The 27,727-nt window shown below is 41.9% G+C and overlaps 1 protein-coding gene and 1 pseudogene across 2 annotated transcripts; one reads left to right on the top strand and one right to left on the bottom strand.

Moving 5' to 3' along the window:
- Positions 1-2,926: 2,926 nt before the first annotated feature.
- On the bottom strand, positions 2,927-5,736 carry SIGMAR1 (sigma non-opioid intracellular receptor 1). 2 transcript variants are annotated; one of them, XM_023497660.2, is made up of 4 exons: positions 5,268-5,736; positions 3,725-3,925; positions 3,377-3,469; positions 2,927-3,176 (listed from the first exon to the last, which is right to left on the bottom strand). In XM_023497660.2, exons 1-4 carry the CDS (start codon positions 5,416-5,418, stop codon positions 2,950-2,952), a joined length of 672 nt encoding a protein of 223 aa, XP_023353428.1. In that variant the 5' UTR covers positions 5,419-5,736; the 3' UTR covers positions 2,927-2,949. The 2 variants fall into 2 exon arrangements, with proteins under 2 accessions (XP_023353428.1, XP_031801290.1); XM_031945430.1 differs by lacking the exon at positions 5,268-5,736 and having other exon boundaries at positions 3,772-3,911.
- Positions 5,737-24,091: 18,355 nt separating this feature from the next.
- Positions 24,092-26,779, top strand: LOC100922361 (annotated as a pseudogene).
- The last annotated feature ends 948 nt before the right edge of the window (positions 26,780-27,727 follow it).

Here is a 27,727-nt window from a genome sequence, read left to right as displayed (position 1 = left end):
CTGTTCTTTGTGCATCTTAACTGCCCTATAATGTCAGATCAGGGTTCTAACACCGGCCTTGTTACCAACTAGCTAGCTGTTAAGATTAGACAAACTAGTTAACTTCCCTCTGGAACTCACATGAGGTATGTGGACTAAATGGTTTGAGCTGTGGCTAATAGTTCTAATATATAATTCTATTTTATGTTTGTTTTCTGCTCAAGAACCCGTCTCCCTACTGATTATGAGATAAATACCACATAGCTCAACCAGGCAAAGCCCTCTGCTACGGAATACATATAAACTATTCTTCCCATTGCATTATATTTAACTCAGATAATGAACTCAATTATGACCAAAGGAAATTTTTGTAAAGGGTGACATTGAATCAGAAGGGTATAAGTGCAGCATTACATCTGTTAAGGATTTTAAGTTGTCTAGTGAAAGCACAAAGTTTACAATCTAAAAAAAGTTGCAGGGATCCAGATCTCTACTCATTAAGGCTTAACCCCTATCTGAAAATGGAATAAGATTACTATCTTATTTAGTGAGGTGGAAGTATTCATGCAGATCATTTGTCAGAACTGCAGTAGACAGTCAATGGGAAATGTGGACGAGGTTAGGGTAGTGGGACAAAAGGCCCACCCTCTTAAAAGGTGTACACTGCCACCTCATGGCCAGATTGTCGCTACAGACCATGGTTGGAAATCCCATCCAGGCTTTACCCAAGTAGGGGGTGGGATGAAAAAAGGGGGGAGGAATGAGAGAAATCAAAGCACTTTCATGTTGGAGGCATTGTTGGGAGCAATGACACACCTCTTCTTGAGCAAACTGAGGGCTTGCAGATCCTCTCTGGAAAAAAATTCCCTAGCAGGTATCAAAGTTTCTTGGAGAAGGCTGGGGAAAAGGAGAGGTGAGAAATGTTTGTTCTGCCTCCTTTGCAACCATACACAACTACAACCTCCCCACCTGGGCCACTGTATCCTTACATGTGGTTGCTGTCTGTAGGAATATAATTTTGGGTTGCTTCAGTAACTGGAAGAATGAGTCTGACAACTTTTAATTCTGCCTCACTGAAGTTTAATTCATGTGCAAGTCTAGACATCATCCTCATGATGTATTGGTCTTTTTCAAAAACAAAGATTCAACAAGTCAAAACTCTTTTAGGGTTGAAAGGACTGATAAGTTGGGTTTTAGGGTTGTCGACTTATTGCTTACTCCAGCTCACCATACTGCTTTCCCCAAGATAAAGAGCCAAAAGAGATATTCAAGAAATATTTATTGAGACAGAGACAGATAACAGAGAGGGATTTTGGGAAGAAGCTGCTTTATAAAGGGTCTGAGGGGGCCTCCGAGACCACCTTCCTTCAGGTAACAGCTGAAGCCAAGGACCTTTGAATCCCTAGGAGTCTTAGAGGCAAAGACTGCGCTCTACCATCCTCAGGTGGTGGCTCAGGGAGACCAGGTCCAAAGGGAGAGAAACGAGGATTCCTTATTTCCTGATTAGAGGGGGAAGCCAAATTGTTCTAAGGAATTGGGTGGGTAGAGCCAAAGAGAAGCCTCATTGCTAAATGGGAGGATTCAAACACAGCACCAGACTCTGAGTCAGAAGACCTGGATTGGAATCTCAGTAAAGAGGTGGAAACCTATTAGCTGGGTGCCCAAAGATAGTAATTTCACATCTAAACCCATTTCATCTGAAAAATGGAGATGGTGCAAGGTGTCCCAAAAATCTACCTGACTGGACTACTGAGGAAAGCATTTTGCAAGTCTTTAAAAGCACTAGATAAAGGTTTGGCATTAATACTATCTGGACTGGATTTCACCACTCCTTTCCCCATCTGTAAAGGGATACAGGATAACATATTCTTCGCAATTTTTCAGGAGGAAAGGGATTAGGGAGGTGGCCAAAATACCTCTGGTATTCTCTATTAGTACCACATGCTTCTGGAGCCCCACCTACTTCCCAGGTCCATAATGAATTACCCTTTTAAATGTTTTAAGTCTGAACCACATGACTACATGTGTAATTAGTTTGGTATATATATTTAAATGGGCAAATAACTAGTTCTCAAGCTTCGGACTCCCCATGGACAAAAAGGTTACAGGAATTGAATTTTCAAGGTCCCTTACAGTTCTAGGGTTCTCTGAATTTTTATTCATCCTGTAGTTGGGATTTTGCAATCTATCAATCAGTTCTTCACTGTCCTGGTGAGTTGTAGTTTCATAAGCTGCCTGTGAGGTCCTTTCTTTCTCTATGCTGGGCAGGGCATAAAGATTAGAGTGCACCCAGTAGAGACATGCTGATTGATATGCCTCCAATACAGAGCCCTGGAGGTGAGGATTGCCCGAAGCATCCAATAGAAATGGACACTTTGATGAAAAGGCTCAGCCCCATCTCTGCCTTTCCTCTCCCCCCAGTCAGTCAAATAGCCTGGGAGACAGATCAATGTCTCAATGGTGAGCACTTTGGGATCCTACCCCCTCTTAAGGGCTCTGAAAAGAAAAAGGGGTTGGGGGGAATCTGGAGTAGGATATGAGGAAAGACACACGATTGGCAGCACCTACCTGGAGGGTAGGAGAAGTGATACTAGGGGAGGGGGAAAGATTGGTAGGGTGGGGCAGAGAACAGGCCACTGGTCCCCTTTGCATAGCCAGGACAGGGAACTAGACATATAAGGCGTCTGGTGAGGGAGAGTATGGGAGGTATCACAGTTCCACGCTGGGGGTTAGGGCACACTCGGGAACGACACCTCCACTATCCCCCCATACTGCTGCCTGGGGAATAGATTTAGGGTCATCTCAGACCGAACTTCCTATGCTGCGTCTGTATCCCTGTTTCAGTGTGTGCCCGAGCACAGCCCCGCTGAGAGTCTGGCCTGTCTGTGTTCCTGAGAGTCGGACCTTCTCAATCTCAGACTCAGGCTACCCTCATCAGTGTGGGGAAGGGGTGTCAACGGGCGGGGGAGGTCAATGTCCCTGGCTGGAGAGGTAGGTTGTGAGCTCCAGACACAGTGCCCGGGCATAGACCCGTAGAGTGTAGAACAGTGTGAGGAAGTCCTGGGTGCTGAAGAATGTGTCGGCCAGTGCAAAGCCCAAGGTGGAAGGGATGAAGCCCCGGCCGTACTCCACCATCCACGTGCCAGCCCCCCACTGCACCGCTGTGGCCTCCCCGGGCCCATGAACAATGGTGTCTCCTGGAGGTGAAGAGCACAGGAAAATGAAGGGAAGAGGGAAGACAGAAAGGTGGGAGGGGAAGTGCTCCCCTGAAGTCATAACCACTGCCCTTCCCCACCATCATTCCTAGCCTCCCAAGCCTTTTCCTCTTAATTATCTCCAACCCAAAGCAGATTGCCTTCTCCAGCAATCACCGCTGATCCCGCTGGCCCTCACACACCTGGGTAGTAAACTTCACTCTTGGTTGTCCCTTCCCTCCACTGGCGGAAGGTTCCAGAGATGACTGTGTCTGAGATTTCAGCCCAATACCGACCTGAAGTGAGAGAGGAGGAAGATCAGCTGGATGTGCATTTGCCTGGCACAGGGAAGGGAGATGAAGGGAAGGAGTGGGGTAATATAGCCCCCCACCCCCTGGAAACAACGGATCTGGGCAGATAGAGGGCAGGATCCACCATTCCTCCTGCCCTCCCAGGTTAACCCTCGCAGCAACTCCTGTTGGCTTGTAGCCTCCCTCCCCTAGCCCTCTTGTGTCCACCCCCCTCCTCCCTTATCCAAGGTCCAAACTGACCAGAATGGCCCCCAGTGTCGATGGCTGTGCCGAAGAGCAGCACGTACTCGGAGAGTGAGGCGTGCAAGAGGCACATGGAGCCCATCCACCCGCCGGCATTCACAAACACCCACTGAAGGTCCTCATCTGCCAGGATGTGGCCTGGGTGCAGCCGCCGGAGCTCCACGATGAGGCGAGAGAAAGCCAGCTCATGGTCAAGGCCTACGGTGGGTTAGAGGTTAAGAGGGTTAGGGGTCTGGCTAGCCCCACTCTCCCAAATGTCACTCAGATCCCCCCAGCCCAGAGTCTAACTTGTCCTGATGGGGGGACTCAGTGGGGAGGGCAGGAAGGGACCCGGTCACCCCTAATATCCAACTCCAAATGCCCTTTTTCTTCTAGTGAGCCTACACACACACACACCTTATAGACTCCTCCAAATAATTTTAAATGTACAGAATAAAACAGGGATTACAAAGAAAGCCAATTATATTTAAAGCCAGTTATTAAAATATAAAAAAAACAGAAACCAACAAGTTCAAGGTCCCCGCGTTAAGAACCCCTTATTACTGGACCTTTTATATAACCTAAAAGCTAGGAGGTAAAGCAGATACTAGGATCAGGAAAATTTCAAATCTTGCCTCAGATACTTAATAGCAACATGATCCTAGACAAGTTATTTATTCAACTTCTGCCTACCTCGGGTTCCCCATTTGTAAACAGGCACAAATATCACTGTCTCCCTGCGAGTGCCCGGCCCATAGGAGGGCTTCCACCTTCCCAATCCCCGACCACCACGTCTATCATGGATGTCAGCCGTTTCTTCCTACACACATACAAGCATCATTCATTAGCACAGAGTCTGGCACACCGAAGGTGCTAAATTAATGTGTATTGGTCGATTTGCATAGTCAAACACAACAGGGAATTGGGAATGAAGGACGCTGTAGTATCACAGATATAGCGTCAGAAAATGCTTAACTACGGATTCCAACTTTCTCATTTTACACATTAGTTAAATGAACTGCCCTGGGTCACACAGCAGGATTCGAACTCGGCTCTTCCTTCCACTCAGTCCTATGCTATCCGGCTTTCAAAAGACCTGGTTTCTGCTACCACATCAGTTCTAGCGTCCCTGGGTGACCTTGGGCGAATCACTGCATCTCAAGGCCTCAGTTTACTCTATCTGTAAAAGAAGGGCTAAGTACGGACTAAATGGTCCCTCAGGTCCTCTCCAACCTCTGAACCCTCTGACCTGTTAAAACGCTGACCCCCGACCTCCCCCACAACACTTACACCAAGAAGCCGCAGGGGCACATTGTCCTCGCCCCAAATCGAGGCCCCCGTGGGGTGCAGTGGGGGAGGGGAAGGGCCGCCTGACCCCGCAGGACGCACGTGGCTCCCTTTCCCAAGCCTCCCGCAGCGCTGCACACCCCCAGGAGCAGTAGGGGGCCGCTGCTCCTCTCATTAACGCTCGCGCTCCTGGGAGGGGGGGTCTCGCGGGGGCGGAGGGCGCCCTCACTTGGCCCGCACGCCCCAGTCTCCGGGGCACCCCGCCCGCACTTACCGGCGTACTGGCGCGCCAGCTGCGCGATCTCCTCGCGCTGGAAGACGAAGCGCTTGGAGTCCAGCCAGACGCGGATGCCCTGCACCAGCACCGCCGCCACGGCCAGCACCACGGCCACTCGCAGGGCACGCGAACTCCTCGCCCACTGCATCCCGGCGGCTCCGGGACGGGGGAACGGAGAGCTCCGGAGAAGGAGGGGGTGTCCGCGGGAGGAAGCGCCTCCGGGCGGCGCGAGCCGGGGGCCGGGCTAGGACAGGCTGGGTACCGCGCACGCGCGCGCGCACGCGGGAAGCCGCGGGACCTCGGGATAAGGGTGGGGGCGGGGTGGGAAAGGCAACCGCGCCGGGTCACCGCAGCGCGCACCGCCTCCACCTGCCCGGGAGCCCAGCCAACGTCAGCCCGCTCCCACTACTGCCGTTCCTCACGCTATGATACGTCCACTTTCCTCCAATTGGTCAAGGGCGGATCCTCAAGGCCCCGCCTCCTCGGATTGGCCCATTCTGGAGACGGGGGAGGGACGGGCAGCTAATGGCTGGGAACCTCGAGTGAGGGGCGTGTACGACGCTCGGAGGCGGAGACAGAACAGAAAATGTAGGCGTCCGTTTTTTCTAGTCTAATCTGTACTTGAACCCTTGTCGGTTCTGCTTGTTAGCGGCCTTCCGCTCTGAAGCCTTGCAGCTCCCCCACTCTCGGCCTTGTCCGCTGAATTTCGGGAGGAAGTCCCGCCACGTCACTGATCCCTATTATCCACCTTCATTTGCGCTGTGCCACAAAGCTCCTTCTTTGGATCTTTCTTTATCTCGCTCCCGTGAGGGGTCGTTTCCCCTTCCAAGCAGGGGGATGAGGCAAAGGCCATCAGCTACACTGTATCCTTCCCCTGCTGCTAATGACCTCTCTTGAGGTCTGTGAAAGTTTCAGTGTGGTTTTTATGGCAATAGTATTAGCTGTCCGGGTATGGAAACTAAATATCAAGGGGAATCAATGCGAGTCGGGGTGGGGGTGGGGTGGAATCTTGACCGGAGGCACCTCTTATATGCTAGTGCGGGTGACTGTGGACCTGTACGAGTTTCTTTCTGGGACAAAAAAGGACTTTTACCATAGAATTAGATGAGCAAGTCGTATTTAGAGCATTAAATCCTCATTTTTTTATGCATTTAAGTGAAGACTTCCAAAAGAAGGAGGCTTAACTAGCGACATTCAGGGGAACAGGAGGCAGTCAATAAGGGAAGGATATTAAGGTAGTTCATTGACCCAGCACCCACCTTTTCAGCAGGGGTCAAGACCTCACAACCAGGTTTGCACATTTTCCTTCACACCGCATGCAATAGGGACAAACTTTCCAATTAGGCTAGGGAAGGAAAGTAACCAGAAATGTGCTATCAGGCTGTGGTTAAAAAAAAAAAAAAATTCATAGTGCTTTGGGGCATCTAAGGAAATTCTGGAGTCAGAGCAGTTCCCAGATATGCTGGATGTCATGAAGGATTCTGTCAGAGATATATGAAAAATTGCGAAAAGGTTCCCATTTTGGAGAATTTGGACAGGAAAATATGAAGTCTAAGCCTAGATTGTTCCAAGCATAGATGTTTCCAGTTTATGGAATGAGGAGCAAAAGGAAGGAAAATTTTCAAAGAAGGCTCAGGACAGGGAAAAGATGCCAGGCAGATAGATGGGCCATAACTAAGGAATAGACAACTTTTTGGACAAAGAAAGGCTAGGCTTAAAAAAAAAAAAAACAAAAAAACAAAAAAAACAAGTGTGTGGTTCAGACAGCATTTAATAAAAAAAAGCTGGAGAAATATCTAGAAGCAAAGCGAAGTTTATTACACATTCTCGAGAATGGGGCGTCCCACCCATCGATCAGACAATCGAAGGGAGGAAGCCCTCTTAAATATTCTCTAAAGACAAAGAACCAAGAAGCCCTCAAAAGTTTCTGTCTGGATAGGGGAGGCCATAAATCCTAAAACCCAGAGACAGGATGTCTGAATACTCAGAGATAAAGATGTCAATGAGGTATCTTGGAATATTTTAGAGGGATATTGTAAATTCTTGAACTGGGGAGGGTCAGGAGTTCTGCTCTCTTGTTTATCTTGCTAGCAATTTATAACCTTGGAGTACAACTAAGGAGATTTGACAGAACAGTTAAGGAAACTGAGACAAAGGCAACGAAAGGGTTAATAGCTCAGACTCCTCTAGGTTTCCCTGTTCATAGAATTCAGGTTGGAGATTGGGTGTTGATCCCTTCCTGGAAGGATGAGAAGCTGACTCCGTGCTGGGACAGACCCTACCAGGTGATACTGACCTCGGACACTGCAATTCACACCCAGGACCGAGGCTGGACACATCACACCAGAACAAAAGGACCTGTGGCGCCACCTTTATCCGAGTGGACAGTTGAAGATGGGGAGATCTCAAATTACATTTGAGGGAGGGGACCTCTGCTGAATGGGAACACAAACTCTGAATCCAATGCATTGTAACTGTATGACTTTTCTTACATTAATTACTCTGGGAACTCTCATGGGGCTTTCCCTGAGCCTTGGTTTTGCCTATTTCCTCATGATAGCCATAGAAACTAGACCTCTGTCTTCCAAAGAATAGAACCAGCTCCTCCTGCTCGTGCAGAATATAGGGAGAACTCTTAACTTATCAAATTGTTGGATCTGTGGTGGATCCCAACAATTGAGCCAATGGCCATGGGTACCTGTCTCCTTAAGCCCAGCTTGGATCCTTAGTAACTGATCCCAAATTCATAATGGGACTGATTTCTGGAACCTAGAAGAGAAACATCAGTGGCCATTGACAGAAGATAGGTTTTATTAAACAGGGCAAGTTTGAAGCTGGGAAATAGTATATGTGAGTGGACTTAACTCTGGACAAGGTAAAAGGCTTTCTTTCCTTATCTTGTAGTGGACACTGCAGTTGTCAAGTGGGCACTGCAGTCGTCGTTTGGAGCTCTTGGGAGCTCTGGCACAATTCCTTAGGAATTGCTGCGGATTGACAAAAGGCTTGCTTTTTGTCTGCTCTATCTCTAGGAAATACGAGGGAGGCTGCAAGGATTTGGAAAACTAAGTTTTTACCTGTCTAGACATCAATGGGGACACCTAGGAAACATGGGACTCTTGGAGGAAGGAGCTGGGTTTATGGAAATGTCAGTATGTCACCTTTGTAGGGGAAGGGTCCCTAGGGATGAGAGACCAGCAATATTACCCTTTTACAAGGAATAGTTCAGACATATTTTTGAGGGAACAACCTGTTCTAATGGGTCATTATTAGATCTGTGGACTAACTGCTGATACTCGCCTACCTCTTAATTGGACAGGGATTTGCTATATTGGACTAATAAGGCCAGAATTTTTCTTCCTGAATAGGCAAACCGATATTTAGGGATTCAGTTGTATAATGATTTGGGAAGAGAGAAATGGGGTTTAGATACCTCTATTACTCAGACTGCAGATGCAAATGTTGGGGTGGTGCCTGGCCTTCAGAGAGAATAGTTAGGGGTCATTCACTTGGGCTTAAGATGGAAGTTGGGGATATAGAACCCCAATATATATGTTGAACAGAATAATTAAGCTTCAAGCAGTTGTAGAGATTATGGCTGAGGCACTAGATCTTTTGGCTGACCAAGCTAATCAAATCAGAGAGGCTGTTTACAATATAGACTTGTGCTGGATTATTTGTTGGTCGAGTAAGGGGGAGTTTGTGCAAAAAGATTGATGACAATGGAAATCTAGTAAAAGAAATCATTAAGAACATTAGGAAACTTGCTCATGTTCCTTTACAGACCTGGACCTCACCTTCCTGGTGGTCCTGGCTTGGTGGGAGCAGCTCCTTTGATTTGGCCTTATAGCTCTCAGTAGTGCATACCTTGTTTGATCGGATTGATAACCAGAATAGTCCAAAACTCATTATCTAGAATGATTAGGTTAGAAGAGAAAGCTGAAGGGTCTGTTAGAATGATGGTACTAAAAGGAGCCAATGGTCCAAGAAGACCAAACAGGACAGAACAATGATTTATATTTAAGCAAAGCAGCAGGAAAAAGCTGTTTTCCTGTATTAGTGAACATGGCATTTTCTGTGTAAAGCAACAACTGAAATATTCTAATCAAGTACCTTACAATAAATATTTCAGACGGCTACCATGTTTGGTTGTAAACCTATTTTAAAATCTTTCCCCTTTCCCTATTCATATATATAGATATATTTATAACATGTATATATTTTATTGCCATTATATCTCTACTAGTTTAACATAATATACTAAATAGTTATCTGCATTTATTTTGATTTCTAAATAAAATGCATTAGAACAGCTACCGCAGCTTTCAAGAAATCACTGTATTAGCATTGAATCCGATAGGGAATGTGAAGTTAGGCTACCAGAATTTGAAGAGATCTCAGTGTACAAATAAAAGAGGGGGTACTGAACGAGATGAGGTGAGATCTTTCAAGACAGTTGTGAAAATCGAGTAAGGCTTCATTCATTTCAAAGTTTGAGTAGGCCTGAAGGACTTTAAGCATCAAGTCAAGGGCATACTTAAATTCCCTCCCTGCTATCCCCTAAGGCATACTTAAATCCCCTTGTTATCCTCCTATGACATCAGTGTCTTTCTGCTAGATCAAATATGGGCAACTATGTACTTATTGGTCAAGTTCAATTTCTTGGGTAGTTCCCGCGTTTAGAATGTAAGATCCTCAGCCAATAAGGATGAGGGTCAGTGGTGGGAGGGGGTATTTGCGTTAGGGATAAAAAGTGTTGACCCTGCCCCCTACGGTGCTTCCTCCCTTCCATTGTCTGCTCAATGGGTGGGACTCCCGATTCTCGAGAACGTATAATAAACTTCGCTTTGCTTCTAGATATTTCTCCAGCTTTTTTTTATTAAATGCTGTCTGAACCACACACAAGTTTTTAAGGCTACAGCAATACTTAACTATAATAGCTTAAGATGTGTTAGCCCTGGGTTCATTTATAAAGCAGTCTCACAAGTCCCCACCCCCTCCCCATAGTATTTTATTTCTCTAAATACATATAAAAATAATTTTCAGCATTCATTTTTGTAAAACTTTGTGTTCAAAATTTTTCTCCCTCCCTTCTTCACCTTCCCTCTCTCAAGATAGCACCCAATCTGATAATAGGTTAAAAATATGCCATCCTTTTACACGTATTACAATATATGTTATGTTATACAAGAAAAATCAGACCAAAAGGGAAAAAAATCACGAGGAAGAAACAAACAAAAAGATGAAAATACTATGCTTCGATCCACATTTAGTCTTCATAATTCTTTTTTCTAGATATGATTGGCAGTTTCCTTCCAGGTCTATTGTAATTCACAAAAGTTATTGCACAAAACAATTTCAAGAACTTTGAAGTCCAGTTGCTTTAAAGAAGAAGCCACAGGCAAATAAACAATAGTATTTATAAAACTTTTAAAAGTTGTTTTCTTCAATACTATTTAATTTTTCCAAATACAAGATAGTTTCCAACATTCATTTTTGTAAAAATTTTTTATTCCAATTTTTCTCCCTCCTTCCCTTACTTCCCCTCTCCCCAAGATAGCAAGCAAGTTGATATAGGTTAAACATGTATAATTCTTTTAAACATATTTCCATATTGTCATATTGTATAAAAAAAATCAGACCAAAAAGGGAAATAAAAACTTGAGAAAGAAAAAACAAACAAAAAGGTGAAAACACTATACTAGATCCATATTCAATATCCCCATAGTTTTTTCTCTGGATGCAGATAGCACTTTCTACTCCAACTTGAATTACTGACTTGCTGAAAGAGCTGAGTCTATCATAGTTGATCATCACATTATTTTGCTGTTACTGTGTACAATATTCTCCTGGTTCTGCTCATTTCACTCAAGTGTGAAACATTTCCTAGTAATACAAAGTTTAAAAAATTTTAAAAGATATTTATAGAGAACTTCTCAGCAGAGAACTTCTTTCAACAGCAGCTTGGCAAAAGAACAGCAAGTAGTTCTAAAGGCACAGTAGAAACAATAACAAGGCAAAACAAACCAAAAAAATTCAAAAATCATTAATCTATTGGAGAGAGCTGGGTCTCAATACAGAATATATGAGTCATCCAGGAAAAGTGTCCTTCCCAACTGTCAGGTGGCACAGTACCTGGCACATAATAGATACTTAATAAATAGTTATTGACTTGATTGTCAGTGGGAATCTGAGAGAGAAAGGGACATTTTTCCTTGCTATTTTCATTACCATCTGGTCCCTGTTTGATGCTGTAATTCTATTTGGTTCCAGATTTATTGATAGAGAATTCCCTGAATAGAAATTTAGGGGATATTTGCATAACTGATTATCCCAAATATCCAACTTAAATCTGAATGACATGGAATTACAATCATTTAGAATCAAGTTACTTTTCTCTTTTTTTCCCCCTTAGTCCCCCCAAATTTGTTCTTTGTTCTCTCAATAGATAGTCTCACCTCCTGCTTTACTGAGAAAATAGAAGCTATCTGTGATGAGCCTCCTTTTTTCCTTTATCTCATACCTGGAAACCCCTCTAAATCTTCACCTATTCATTCCTGCTTTTTGCCTGTTTCTAAAGAAAAGGAAACCCTCCTTCTTGCTCAGGCCAACCCCCCTCTGATCTCTAATTTCTGTGCCCTGATGCAATATTTCCCCATCTTCTCTAGGCTTCAGTTATTCTTTGGCCATCATTCCCTCTCAAAGGAATTTCTCTCTCTCTTTCCAATTTCTTCCTCTGTACTAGTTCCTTCTCTACTGTCTACAATCATTCTCAGATTTAGTCTATCCTTTAAAAAATACAACTCTTATTTGTTCTTGCCATCTTTCTTCAAGCTTTTATTCTGTGTCTCTCTATCCTCTCACTACAGAATTCCTAGAAAGAATTCTTTGTTCCCTGTCTCCACTTTCTAATCTCTTAATCTGTTTTCCAACTTCATCAGTCTATTGAGACTCAGGTAAACTAATCATTCTCTGAGGTAACTAATAATTCTTTAACTGCTAAATTCAATGGTCTTTTCTCAGTTCTCACTCTCAGGGACTTCTCGATACTGCTGATCTACCCTCATCCTCCCATCCTTCATCCCCTTTTTCTGGACACTGTCCTCCTTTTGGCTTCTATGATTGTTCTCTCTATGTTCTCCTCCTACCTCTATGACCAGTCCTCAGCTTCTTGGCTCAACATCCATTCATATTTTGCTGTTTTAGCATAGGGTATTCTCTGGGACTCTGCTCTGGGTCCTCTCCTCTTTTTTTCTCTATTCCTTTTTTCTTTTATAGAACTCTATGTACCCTCTCTTCTTTTGGAAGAAGGTAAGATACTAGTTGGCTAAACCTGAATGGTTGAAGCATCAAAATACTACCCTTGATAATGAAGAGAACTTGGCCTTGTCGAGCAGAACAATGATCTGGTTCCCATTCATTTAGGGAGGTGAATCCTAAATTGGTGGAAACTACTTTGGGGGCATTTTCTTTGGAGTCCATATGAGATATAGATATTTTGAGACTAGACAGATTAATGACTAAAGTTAGATCCAAGGACTGGATAAAGTTCAATAAAATGTTCAAAGTTTAGGTGCCATTAAAAACTATCATATTTCTAATTACTTTATATCCTATTTCTGAATTTGTATAGTCTTTCCTTTGTAGGTTTATCATCCCCTCTTCCAAATGTACCCTTGTGATCTGGATGTGTGGGAAGGGAAGTTTGGCAGGGGAAAGAATAGAAATCCAATTTAATTCAACACTAATTAAGTGCCCACTGTGTGAAAGGCATCAAATTAGGTGCTGGGTATACCAAGGCAAAAACAAAATAGATTCTGCACTTAAGAAGCAGCACATATTACTGAGAAAGAGGATTCAGATCAATCAATAAGCATTTATTAAATACCTTCTGCAGTATGTAGCAGCTAGATAGTGTAATGGATAGAATGGCGAGCTCAGAGTCAGGAAGCCCTGAATTCAAATTTGACCTCAGATACTTACTAGCTGTGTGGCCTTGGACAAATCACTTAACTCTGTTTGCCTCAGTTTCTTCATCTGTAAAATGAGCTGGAGAAGGAAATGGCAAACCATTCCAGTGTTTTTTGCCAAGAAGACCCCAAACTGGGGTCATGAAAAATTGGACACAACTGAAAGGACTGTGCTGTATTAGGCCTTGAGGATATATACACAAAATAGAGCTAGCCCTTGATCTTAAGGAGTAGAATTACACTTTACTAATTTTTCAGTCAGGAATCCAATTAATGTGTCAGAAGAAAGAGGAAAGATAATTTAGAGATCATAGAGGTAGAGCCAGAAGGAACCTTAGAGATCATCTAGTCATCGCCCCCTCCCTATTTTACAAATGAGGAAATTAGGGCCCAGAGAAATTAAATATCTTCATCTAAAGGTACAACAACAGATATCTGATATTGATTCTTACCTAGTCCGTGTCACCTAGAGTGGGAGGTAGTTTGTGGGAATAATGCCAGATATAAGCAGCAATTTCTAGGACCCTTGAGAAAGAGTATTCACTAGACTGAGATCCAAGGAATTACGCAGAAAGCTGGTGGGCAACCAAAGAGAGCAATTCAGACATGGAATTCATCTAGAAGGCTGGGCAAGAAGTCAGAACTGAATTGAAAAGCCAAAGTTTAAAAACTGAGAACAAGTTTAGAAAGGCACTAGAAAGGCTGAGAACTTGTTTTATGCTGGGAGTTTCTCCAAGTTACAAATGGCCAGTACTGCCACACGTAGGGGTATTCAGCCTGAAAAACCCTCTCAGTGGTTATGATCAGATAAGAGAGAAGCCCTGAACTGGATCTGATCTCACAGCTGCCCCAAGCAGGCATTGTGTGGGTATCTTAAGAAATCCACGCCATGGAACTAACTGATTAAAGTGAACATTTGTAAATAGTGCTTCTGTTTTCTTTTTTTCCCAGAGACAGGGGCTCTGTATCTAAAAGTACTGATTCCTCTGGGCTTTCTTAGGCAAAACCTCCCAGATTCCCTTTCTTAGGCCCACGGGACACTCCGGCAACCCATGGAGGCCAACAGCAATGTAAAAATATCCCCAATCAGCTTTTATGCTGCTTTGATCCTAGGTTATCCATCAAGGGAGTGCAGTTTCTGAGTTGCCCACCAGGTGATGCTATGTGCAAGCCCCCAGTCAGGCCGTCCTGAAGGGATCTTCCTGATGCAAGAAAGAACTTCCCACAGCAGGGGGCCCTAAGCAGCTAGGCAAATTAAAATCTACCCTTGGCTGAATTGAGAATTTGGGCTAAAGGATGAAGTAAAATCCTGATTAAAAACATTTTTCAAAGAATAGAAAATCAATAACTACATTCACCTTACATCTAGAATGTCTGCTTAAAATCTCCATTGTCACAGAGCATAGGCAATCAACGTATGATAGCTACATGGTTTATTTGTCATGATCAAAATTTAGGGAAAACTGTTGAGTGCCCCTAAGAGCCCATCATCTCCAATCTCCCACACTCCTGTTCACCCTTTAGATATTTAGGATACTTAAAGAAGGAAGGTGTGGGAGTGTGAGGGGGGGTGAGGTTGGGGGGGGGGCGGGTAATTGGAGTGGGAATCAGAGGTCTCAGGCTGTATCCAGCTCAGCAGCCAGACAGGGGTCAAAGTAGCTAGCTGCTGGTCCTCTCAGCCACTTAAATCTTTGTTCTTGGGACCTGATCAGGATCTCTGTAGAACTGGCTTCAAAGTGTCTCAGCTACCGGCAGATGAAGTCTTAGCTTGTGGCCACCCCTATAAAACTGTCCCCAAACTCTAAAGTCAGCTACTAAACTATATAATGAAGATGAAGATGTTTCCAGGGCAAAACAGAAAAAAAAGAAGCCTCCAATTTAGTACTCATATCTAAAGATCTTGCCCCTTTTCTGACTGTTTGTTCATCTTTCTGTCTGTCTCTGTCCAAACTCCTGAGACTCAGTGAGGGAGGGAAGAGCAGAGTTTCATCAGAAATGCTCCTCAGTCCTCTGTCCTCCTGTTATCTACTCTGTCTTTGGGTAACCTCATTGGTCCCTATGGATTTAATGAGCAACTCTGTATAAACACATACATAGCTATGTATGTATGATGTGTGTGTGTGTGTATCCAGTCTAGGCTCTTGGCTAAGTTTCAGTCCTATATTGCCAAATTACCTATTGGATATTTCAAAATGGGTGGCTAGAACCTTTCCAAAACTGAACTTATTATCTTTCTCTCCAAAATGCATCCATCTTCCAAAACTCACTATTTCTATTGGAGGTACAGCTATCATTCCATGTTCCCAGGCTTATAAACTCAGTATTATCCTCAAGTCCTCAGTTGCAGTAGCCAAATCTTGTTTCTGCCTCTGCAACAACTCTTGCAACAGATATTTTTCCTCTATTCATACAGCCACCTCCTTAGCTCATCACCTCTCCCTTATATTCTTGCAACAGCTGCCTAATTATTCTTCCTGCCTCAAATCTCTTCTCATTTTATGCCTTCATAGGTACTGTTGCCAAAGCAATTTTCCATACCTAAAGATCTGGTGTATCACTTATCTACTCCTTAACTCCAGTGGTTTCTTAATGCCTTTAGGATAAAATAAAAACTCCTCTGTTTAGCTTTTAAAACCCTTCCCAACCTGGCCTCAACTTATCTTTTTAACTTTATTGGACATTACTTTTCCTCCCATATGCTTCAATCCAATCTATTGGCTTTCTCTCTGTTCCTCACGCATTACAATTAATTTCCCATCTCTATGCCTTTGCACTGTTTGACTCACATGCCTGGAAGGAATTGACTCCTTATTTAACCTTCAAAATGTCCTTTCTTTCTTTGAGACACATCTCAAACATCATGTTCTATTGTCTGGATTCCCGCCCCCCCCAAACTATGATTATCCTCCTCAAATCTTATAATTAAATGTTTTGCACATAGGTATATTTATTAACTTCATATTATATATTTCTATTATTATATATATATTTGAACATGTTCTTGTCTCCCCATTAGCCTTGAATGTAGAGATTGCTTCATTCTTCATTCTTTGATGCAATCTCTAGCATCTCTGAAAGTGCCTAATACATAGTAGTGTTGAGGTGTGGGAATAAGGGGGAGCGATCCCCTCTGCTCGGAGACACGGGTACAAATGCGAAAGAATTCTCAAGCCCCAATATCGGTGGCAAAAATTTTATTATAAAAAGTTTTATTCTTCACTAAAAAAGAATTTTCTTAGTGGACAAATCCTTAATGAGGAGATTTGTAAAGAGTGTGCTAACAGGCCTCTGTTTTATGGCCAAATCCTGGCCTGAGGCCTGGGGGCAGTTTGAGCTGATTATCAGACCCAAGTCTCCAATTGAATAAGTTACTAGGAGTGGTCCTGGACTAATTTTCAGCTCAATAAAGAGTACATACAGCTAGTCCCACCAAGATAACAGAATGAAACCATTTATCTTGATTCCCAGAGGCAGGCCTCTCCCAGAAGAGTTTCTCAGAGTTGTTTTTTTTTTTTGTTTTTTTTTGTTTTTTCCATTGCTCCCCAAAAGCCAAGGAGGATGCAGTTTACATCATTTCCTCCCTCAAGCAGTTCCCTCAAATACATTTGGGGTAAAGGGGTGAGGGTAACAGCTTTAACCTGGCAAGGGTCGTAGAGATGTCTCTAAGCTGATGGGGGTTCCTGCCAGGAGGGAAATTATAAGATCTGAAGATAGCAGCAGCGGCATCTAAGGGATGTTGTGTGTCCCCATCAGTAGTCCCATGATCTCCAGGCTGAAGGAACAGTTGAAAATTCACAGCTTGAAGCCTAGAGGAAACAAATCTCATGAGCAGTTTGAAAATGCAGGGGCCGAATATGAGTAAAAAAAATAATAATTAGGAGTGGAGTTAGTAGAGGGGTTAGTAGAGACCATAGCCAGGAACCCCACCCAGAGGAAGACTGGGAGAGAGGGTGTAAAGAGTTTCTCATGAATGTCTTGCATCCAGCCAGCCTTTTCTAAGATTCTCTCAGTGCAAAGCTCGACTTCCCTGAGTTGTTAATGTACACACAGCAAGCGGTGTTGATTAGGGCACCTCCGCTTAAGGCAAGGAGATAATCTAAGGCCATTCTTTATTCTTAGTGAAAAATAAAACTTCCTTTTTGCCACAGATTTCGGAGTTCATGAATTCTTTTGCATTTGGACTTGAGTCTCCTAGCAGAAGGGATGTCCCTCTTATTGCCACAACAACAGTAGGAGTTTAACAAGTACTTGTGGATTGATTAATTGGTTGATGGATTAAACTTTTATCCAATCTTGTAATAAGTAGTAATTTTAAAGACTCAGTTTAGGGACAGGTGCTGGGCAGTTTTTTCCAACTTCAAGGCCACATTTTAATAATTTTCAGATCTTCCTCTCATTTGATGGTATTGAAGGGGGTATGCAGCTTCTAAAGGAAGCAGTGATCCTCTCCTGATTTTAGAGTGCTATTGTTCTAACAATATCTGTCAATGATAGTTACATATTTCTTTCCCTAGACTTTAGGGAAATATAGAAGTGATCCTGTGGTACCCTGACCTTAGAGTGCTATTATCTAACAATCGGTCTGTCAAAGATTCTAAAGTCTTCAGACCTTAGAATAACCCTACAAAGAGATAGATAAACTGCTGGCCAGTCATAACTAAGTTCTGGAAATAATAGTGAATAGATCACTGCTCAGTTCTACTTCTGGGTCATAAAATTAGCAAATCAGTGAAGAACCCAAACTTTTGGTCCTTTCTTATAAATTTGTCTTCTTGAAGCTGGTTCTTTGCTAAATCCTTTTGGAACTTAGCCTGCTTCAATTGATGTTACAATTACAATAAACTTTGCCCCTTAACTTGGAAATGGGTTCAAGCCTGCAAATTCTTTTGATATACCTCATGACACCAGTCTGTGACCCCAGTCTCTTGGGGTCTCCTTTTGAATCTCAACAGTATGGAGTGTCTGACTCAGCAGAATCACAAGCAGATCCCAGGGAAGGGAGGGACATTGCTCAGCTCTCTCACTGAGCAGGGGGTAGTAGTGTTTGCACCACTGGGCCCTTGACTAAGACCTCTACAATGGAAAAACATGGACTTGGGACCACCCAAGTCCCAACATGGTTTATTCCTAGAGAACCAGGTCTCTGTTCTTCATTAGTAGCTATACTGAGTCGTCTAGTGTCCATTGCTTCCCATGCTTTCTACTTCTGAACTACCCATAAGCTTCCCTTAAAAGGATTAATGGCTCCGGGCTCACAATCTAAGGAGTGGTGTGTCTCAGATCACCAAATCTAAGAAACCAGCTCTTACTAGCCAGCTTCCAGCTATGGGCTTATGGCTTGGTTTATATTCATCAACACCCCAGTCCTTTTTATCCCATGCTCATTTCCTGACCTGGCATTCTGATCTTTCATTGAATTGGTTGAGCAAATCCATTAGTCTGACTGGCTGGCTAGTAACAAAGTCCCCTGTCAAATGATCTTGAAACTCCCAGCTCAAATCTTTCTTTCTTTCTTTTTTTAATAATAGCTTTTTAAATCAAGCCATTCTCCAATTGAAAAATGGTCAAAGGATATGAACAGACAATTCTCAGATGAAGAAATTGAAACTATTTCTAGTCATATGAAAAGATACTCCAAGTCATTATTAATCAGAGAAATGCAAATTAAGACAACTCTAAGATACCACTACACACCTGTCAGATTGGCTAAGATGACAGGAAAAAATAATGATGATTGTTGGAGGGGATGCGGGAAAACTGGGACATTGATGCATTGTTGGTGGAGTTGTGAACGAATCCAACCATTTTGGAGAGTAGTTTGGAACTATGCTCAAAAAGTTATCAAACTGTGCATACCCTTTGATCCAGCAGTGTTACTACTGGGATTATACCCCAAAGAGATTATAAAGAAAGGAAAGGGACCTGTATGTGCACGAATGTTTGTGGCAGCCCTTTTTGTAGTGGCTAAAAACTGGAAACTGAATGGATGTCCATCAGTTGGAGAATGGCTGAATAAATTGTGGTATATGAATATTATGGAATATTACTGTTCTGTAAGAAATGACCAACAGGATAATTTCAGAAAGGCCTGGAGAGACTTATACGAACTGATGCTGAGTGAAATGAGCAGGACCAAGAGATCATTATATACTTCAACAACAATACTATATGATGGACCAGGCCATCCTCAGCAACGAGATCAACCAAATCATTTCCAATGGAGTAGTAATGAACTGAACCAGCTATGCCCAGAAAAAGAACTCTGGGAGATGACTAAAAACCATTACATTGAATTCCCAATCCCTATATTTATGCACACCTGCATTTTTGATTTCCTTCACAAGCTAATTGTACAATATTTCAGAGTCTGATTCTTTTTGTACAGCAAAATAATGTTTTGGTCATGTATACTTATTGTGTATCTAATTTATATTTTAATATATTTAACATCTACTGGTCATCCTGCCATCTAGGGGAGGGGGTGGGGGGGTAAGAGGTGAAAAATTGGAACAAGAGGTTTGGCAATTGTCAATGCTGTAAAGTTACCCATGCATATATCCTGTAAATAAAAGGCTATTAAATAAATTAAAAAAAAATAATAGCTTTTTAATTTTCAAAATACATGCAAAGATAGTTTTCAACATCCACCCTTGCAAAACCTTGTGTTCCAAATTTTTTCCCTTCCTCCCTCCTTCCTCTCTCTCCTAGACAATAAGTTATCCAATATAGGTTTTATGTGCAATTCTTCTAAAACTATTTGCACATTTATCATGCTGCACAAGAAAATTCAGATTAAAATGGGAAAAATGAGAGGAAAAAACCAAGCAAACAAACATACAGCAACAAGAAAAGTGAAAATACTATGTTGTAATTTATATTCAATCTCCATAGTCATCTCTCTGGTTGCAGATGGCTCTCTCCATCACAAGTCTATTGGAAGTTCTCAAATCTTTCTTTACCATCTCCATAAAGACTGCCTTCTCTTTGCCCCCAAATGCCTCTTAGCTGTCGAAATTCATTTGTGTACTGAAGCATGGATTTCTTTCCCTGTCCAACACTGAAACTGCAGCTGTGGTTTCAACGCGCCCTATGTGGGCAACCAGACACTGAATGTGGGTAACCAAACATTAAATGGAACTCTACCTCAAAATACTGATGGTTCCCTGCCAACAGGGTGTAGTGAATACAGGATTGAATGTTGAATCAAGAAAACAGAGGTTCAAATTCTGCTAGCTATGTGATTTTAAGAGAATCACTAAATCTATCTGATTTCTCTTCATCTTGTAAAATGAGCAAAAATTAAAATATCTAGCTCATAGGATTGTTGTGAGGATTAAATCAGTTAATGCATATAATGAATTTTGCAAATCTTAGAGCACTATATAAACAAGAGCTAACTATTCCCTTGGAACATCACATTTAGATTTGTTTTATTTAGATTTAGATTTGAACTTAAATTTAGATTTAGAATTGAAGGGAAACTTGAGGGTCTTTTAGTTCAACTTTCCTGTTTTCACAGATGAGGAAAACAGAGCCCAGATAAAAATGAACTGTTCAAAGTCACATAGGTCGTGAATGGCAGAGTCAGGATTTAGACTTTGGTCTCATCTGGTGCTAGATCTGGAGGTTTTTCCCCTGTGCTACAATATTATTTCCAAGCTATTGTCATTATCTTTCTTTCTTTCTTTCTTTTTTTATTATAGCTTTTTATTTACAAGTTATATGCATGGGTAATTTTCCAGCACTGACAATTGCCAAACCTTTTGTTCCAATTTTTCTCCTCCTTCCCCCCACCTCTGTCATTATCTTTCTATAAAGGCTATGGGTTGTTGAGTACATTCCCTCCCAGTTTCCTAAGAGAAGCCATTCAAGCCTAATCTCTTAGCTATCTAATACAGTGGATAAATCAATGGGCCTGGAATTAGGCCAGAGTTTCATTCTTCCCAAATTCAAATTTGGCTTTCAGACACTTAGCTGTATAACCTTGGGCAAGTTATTTAATCCTATTTGCCTCAGTTTCCTCATCTGAAAGATGGAGAAGGAAATTGCAAACCACTCCAGTAACATAACTCTGCCAAAAAAAAGCCCACAAAGGATCTGATACAATTGAAAATGGCTAAATAACAACAAAAATCAAAGGCTGATCTGGTCTTGTACCCAAAAAAGGCTTTAAATTGTTTCCCATTGACCTCAGAAAATGATCACTCTTATGATCACTGGCTCCTCCAAAGACAAGATGGTACTAAGTAGGTTTTTCTGTACTAGGTAGTCTTGTTGATTGAGATTCTCAGTCAGTGGACTAGCATTACTAAGTACTAGGGATATAAAGAAAGATTAAAAACATAAAAACAATAGATCCTGTTCTCAAAGGATTCATACCCTAACAGGTAGACAATATGCAAACAACTATATATATATATATAAAAGGAAAAGCACTGAGATTAAGAAGAACTGGGAAAAGCTTTTTGCAGAAGATGAGATGTTAGCTGAGAACTGAAGGAAGCCAGGGATGCTAGGAAGCTGAGAAGAGAGAGCTTTCCAGACCTAAATTTACTCCCTCTGGCTAAGTACCAATCCCTCTAACATGACAGAGAAAAGTAAAGCTATCTTCATAGGTTCATTGATGTAGCTTCTAGGTAACGGGGATAGTTGATCAGAGACTTTCCTGATCACCATCCTTACACAAATGATCTCTGCTGGCTTGGTGATTACCAGGCCTTGGGATGGGAACAAGAAACAAGGTATGATTCAGACAAGTAATCCTAATCAAGATTTGACCTCCGAGTTGCCATTTCCACTTGTCCCTGCAATGACATAGGCCATATGGAGTTCTGATGATTTGAAGGACACCCAATGCAAATACCATTGCCGAGCTACCTTTGTGTCTTCTCATGCACAGTAATACACAACTCCTAGCATACTGCACCCTCTGATTTACACCCTACCCTCTTATCATGACTCTGCTTTTTCCACATCAAAGTAGGTCTCCTTCAGCATTACAAATAACCGTATGCCAGTGGTCTTCCTGTTCTCTGGATTCCCCAAATAGCCTAATGGAATTGTCCTCAGTCACCCCTCTCCATAGCTTCTCCAATAGTGAATGTTTTGAAGGAATCTTTCCTTCATGTCTCTTTTTCTTTCTGCCCTATATCTTAACATATGGCATGAAATATCATAAGTCATTGTCTTTTTATACCATCCATATGCAAGGCATGACTTCTTCTCACTTAGCTGTTATCATCCATTTTTAGGCCTAGACATCTGTGTCCAATCAATTAAGCAGATTCAGCAACTAGCAAAGTCGGGAGGCTCCTGTGCCTTGCCCTGGCGTTCAATGTTCAGTGAAGATTATGAAAATGGCAAAAGAAGAATGTGAAGTTTGAGAGGAAGATTAATCTCTAGTCTAAGTAGATTCCTAAGCTCTTTTGGTCGTATAATGTGATTCTTGTTTTATATTAGTTAAACATTCATAGAAAATAGTGATAGTCCATCTTTATGTCTATTCCTTTATCCACTTCACATTTTTCAGTATCAATAATTTCTCTAAGTAGGTTGGCTTGGAATTGTTTTAACTGTGTCCCATATTTTCTTTTCATTCTTAGTTTTTTTGTTTTCTAACTTGGTGTTTAATTTGATCTTTACTATAATAAGCTGAATGTATGCAGACAGGTGATTCAGAAATGACTCCCAATTGCCAATTTGTATTTGTGAAAATAAAGTCAGTTTAATTTTGGTGAATAGTATTTAACTGTTCTAGAGTTTCTTACCTCTTTCCTTGGAGAAAGTATTCATGATATGAGTATAGCCTGGGATTCAGCAGTATCATCCTCATAACTCCAAAGGGCAAAACTCAAAGGAATAGATTCAATCTTTGGGGCTGATGCCATAGGGCTAAGAGTATTAGGGGGATTAGGACAAGTGATTAGTTGTGGGAATTGAATCTACCACATTGACTCTGTCTTGTAATTTAATTCTGAAGCTAGCTCAGTTCCCTTTCTATTCAGTTATGGGTTTACTGTCTTGTGAGAATATAATAAGGTTTTCTCCCAATTACCACAACTAAATAAAGTTTTCTCACAAGACTTTTGTAGTGGCCAGAAACTGGAAACTGAATGGATGCTTATCAATTAGAGAATGGCTGAATAAATTGTGGTATATGAATGTTATGGAATATTTTTGTTCTGTAAGAAATGACCAGCAGGATGATTTCAGAAAGGCCTGGAGAGACTCACATGAACTGATGCAGAGTGAAATGAGCAGGACCAGGAGATCATTATATACTTCAACAACAATCCTATATGATGATCAATTCTGATGGATGTGGCCCTCTTCAACAATGAGATGAAACAAATTAGTTCCAAGATGAATGATGAATTGAACCAGCTACACCCAGTGAAAGAACTCTGGGAGATAATTATGAACCACTACATAGAATTCCCAATCCCTCTATTTTTGTCTGCCTGCATTTTTAATTTCCTTCACAGGTTAATTGTACATTATTTCAAAGTCCGATTCTTCTTGTGCAGCAAAATAACTATATGGATATGTATACATATATTGTATTTAACATATTTAACATATTTTGGTCTACCTGCCATCTGAGAGAGGGGGTGGGGGGGATGGAGGGGAAAAATTGGAACAAAAGGTTTTGAAATTGTCAATGCTGAAAAATTACCCATGCATATATCTTGTAAATAAAAAGCTATAAAAAATAATAATAAATCTATTTGGATAAAAAAAATTATTGCCTTTGCTTTTTTCAAGGGGTACACTGTATAGGAAACATGTGGACTCTCTTCTTCTTTCTCTAAATAAACCTCTACCACCTTGGTCACCATTTTCCCTCAGACCCTGATGGAGACAGCTCCAGACCCTGAAACCAAGAGCCTTGAGAAGAGTAGTGTTCCCCCGTCCGCCTCTGCAGCCAGCATTGAGGTGAGAAAGCACTATGGAGAAAGGACCCATCTTCTTCATCTCCACTAGCAGCAACTGCTGACCAGCTACCACCAACTTCTCACCAACTGCTACCTACAAGGTGGACAAGCCAGCTTAGATGAAGCCACAAAGCACCTAGAGGGAAAAATAAGAGGCCACAAATGTCAGGCAGGTCAAACCATCACCACCTTGACCATCATTTCTCCTCAGACCTGATGGGGAAAGACCAAGATCCTAAACCCCCAAACCCTGGGAAGAGTGGTGTTAAATAATGATATTTAAAAAGAGGCCATTATTGTCTGTTTTACCATAACTTCCTAAAGAAGAGGTTTTTTCCTATGTTACTTGTGGCTAAACTCTTCTGTATATGTTGTCTTCTCCCATCAGAATATGGGTTCCTACGGATTTCTCACCTTGGGCGTAGATGATTCATGCTTCCGCTCTCAAGTTCTATAGGCATTCTGTAGTAGGGCAGTGGGAGTGGCCTTCCCTTGTCTCACTTTACCTCCCCTCCTCAGGGTCCAGGAGAACAGTTCTGGTCCTGCATAGACATGGGAGGGTTCGGGAAAGTTTTGGGGGAGTCACTCACCCAGAACCAAGCCCATTTGTTGTTTAAAGTGGGGGGCCACAGGATTTTGCTTCAGAGATGTAAATCTCAAGGAAGAGATAGCTTCAGGAGAGTTCTGCCTGTCTGGAAAGGGTATGGAATTACTCTGGCAAGTATGCAGCAAACAGCTGCTACCCTATAATCTGACTGAAGAACATCTCTTGCAGAACCCACACTTTAACAAAGTACTAATGTCATTTGCCCCCACTTAATAGCACTTTATTTTTTCTAATTATATAGCAAATATAGTTTCAATACTTATTTTATAAGATTTTGATTTCCATTTTTCTTCCTCACTCCCTCCCTTCTCCTCTCCCCAAGATGTCAAGCAATATCATATAGATTATACAAGTACAGTCATACTAAATATATTTCCACATTAGCCATGTTGTAAAAGAAGAATCAGAAAAAAAGAGAGAAATCACGAGAAAGAAAAAAAAAAGTTGCATTCAGACTCCATAGTTCTTTCTCTGAATGTGGATAGAATTTTCTTTCATAAATCTTTTGGAATTGTCTTAGATCATTGTATTTCTGAGAAGAGCTAAGTCTATCAAAGTTGGGCATCTCACAATCTTGCTGTTACTATGCACACTGTTCTCTTGGTTCTGCTCATGTCACTTGGCATCAGTTCATGTAAGTCTTTCCAAGGTTTTTTTTTTTTGTTTGTTTGTTTATTTGTTTTGAACTTCACTGGCTCATCATTTCTTTTAGAACAATAGTATTTCATTCCATTCATATACCACAATTTGTTCAGCCATTCCCTAACTGATGAATGTCCCCTTGATTTCCAATTCTTTGCCACCACAAAGAGCTGCTTATACACATTTTTGTATATGTGAGTCCTTTTTTTTTTTTTTTTTTTTTTTTTTTAATGATCTCTATGGGATATAGACCTAGTAGTGGTATTGCTGGATTCAAAAGATATGCAGTTTGACAGTCCTTTGGGCATTATTCCAAATTACTCTCTAGAATGGTAGGATTCGTTCACAACTCCACCAAAAATGCATCAGTGTCCCAGTTTTCCCACATCCTCTCCAACATTTATCATTTTTCTTTCCTGTCATCTTAGCCAATCTAATAGGTGTGAAGTGTACCTCAGAATTGTTTTAACTGGCATTTTTCTAATCAATAGTGATTTAGAAGCTCCTGCTGTCTTTCTCAATATATGCATGAGAATGGTTTAAGCACCATCGTTGCACAGAACCAAATTGAGGTGTTGCTCAGTTCTGTGTTGTATGTTTTATGTAGTAGTCTACAAGCATTTTCCATGCAGGTCTCTGCCGAATTTCTGATTCCAGCCATGCTGCTTTTTGCACAGATCTGACCCCAAAGGATAAGTAACAGAGGTTACTTATGACTGAACTGACAAGTTGGATCTAAGCTGAGAGAAAGCAATGACACCTTTGCTGGGCCTGGAGAAGTCAGACTTGTTGAAACTGATGCCCCCTTCAGAGGATTTTGTGAAAATGAGGGGATATCTCCAGTCAAAAATTGAGCAACAACTCAAGAAGAAGTGTTTCCCTCTGCTCTGTCATCATGATCCAGTTCAGATTCTGATAGTGAAACACCAACAACAGCAAATGTATGGCAGCTGGCAAGTGTGCTGACAAATGAGGAACAAGAAGCAGCAGAAGGAACAGACAGTGAGACTTGAAAAACAATTTCCCTTGTTCTTGGTTGCTCTTCCATTAATTTGCACTGGTACAGGGGACTTCTTCAGGAACACCAGCTAATTACAATTGCTGGATCAGATTAATGTTCAGTACTTGGAGAACAATTGTTGCGCTATAATTCTGAAGCTAAGAATGAAGGAACTAATGCTTTTGTCAGATACTTACATAGCTGAAAACATAGGAGTTCATTGCCTTATTAAAGCTAGAGCAAGTGCTGGACCCTGTAGGAGCTTGCTAAGTCTCATCATCGAGTTTTGCAGAAACCAAGGATCAGGATCCTTCTGCCTCAGCACCACATATTCTTCCTGTCTTGTTTCTCCTAAATAAGCATTCCCTCAAAGCAAGGAATGAAGAGATACCACTCATATAAGAAGAACTCTAATGAATCGGACAATTTCCTATTTTATGTCCTGTGCTTACAATAACCTGACCTCTTTTGATTCCTCCCTTTTTTCAGTTGTGTCTGACTTCCTGAAACCATTTGGGGTTTTCTTTCCTTTTCCAGCTCATTTTACAGATGAGAAACTGAGTCAAACAAGGTTAAGGGATTTGTCCAGGGTCATATAGCTAGTAATTGGCTAAGGCCAGATTTGAATTCAGGAAAATGAGTCAAGAAGACAATAAGCCTCATACTCTATCTACTTCATTACCTAACTTTCCCATATCAGAAAATACTTTTCTCTTTGTAGATCTGATGTTCTTCTCTTGGTCTCTTGGTAGATACCTGGACTCAGGAATCTTCAGACTTGGAGCTATCCTTAAGGTAACTTGTGATGACCGCGTATTTTAAAATCAGCCGGAGTCAGGAATTCAGGTTAGGGGAAAATCGTCAATCTTTATTCTCAGTGAAGAAAGATCAGAGGTGGAAGAGAATCAGCAATAGCAATGTATACAGCTGAGTCAAGAAGCTAACTAGACCAGAAGCCACGAGACCAGCAACCACCAGAATAAAACCCAGCCAGCAATCTCCCCCAGCCTCTCTTTCTGCCCCTGTGCCTCCACCTACCAAAATCGTCATTTCCTATACAACATATCAGGACTTGCACAGAGAGTGGGTGGGGGCCATTCTTTCTCCAAGCATATATATTAATAGAGTATAGTCCAATTACTATTTAGCCTCACATGCTTGGGACCTCAGTGCATCAACTCAAGCCTCAGCCCATTACATCTCCCGCTTTCTTTTGTTTTAGAACACAGGAGGTCATGCCATCCCTGACTCCTCAGGGAGGTCAGAGCCCCCAAGGGGAGGTGATCACCACCCTCCCTGACTTCTCA

Source organism: Sarcophilus harrisii, chromosome 1, assembly GCF_902635505.1.
Source record: "Sarcophilus harrisii chromosome 1, mSarHar1.11, whole genome shotgun sequence".
Lineage (NCBI taxonomy): Eukaryota > Metazoa > Chordata > Mammalia > Dasyuromorphia > Dasyuridae > Sarcophilus > Sarcophilus harrisii.
The sequence above is the reverse complement of the archived record's forward strand: the minus strand, read 5'-3'. Positions and strand labels throughout refer to the sequence as shown.

Coding starts and splice junctions, on each gene's coding strand:
- SIGMAR1 (XM_023497660.2), bottom strand. CDS start 5,418: ATGCAGTGGGCGAGGAGTTCGCGTGCCCTGCGAGTGGCCGTGGTGCTG. Junction 3,470..3,724: donor CGACACTGGGGGCCATTCTG/GTCAGTTTGGAC, acceptor CTCTCACTTCAG/GTCGGTATTGGGCTGAAATC. Junction 3,177..3,376: donor GAGTGAAGTTTACTACCCAG/GTGTGTGAGGGC, acceptor CTTCACCTCCAG/GAGACACCATTGTTCATGGG.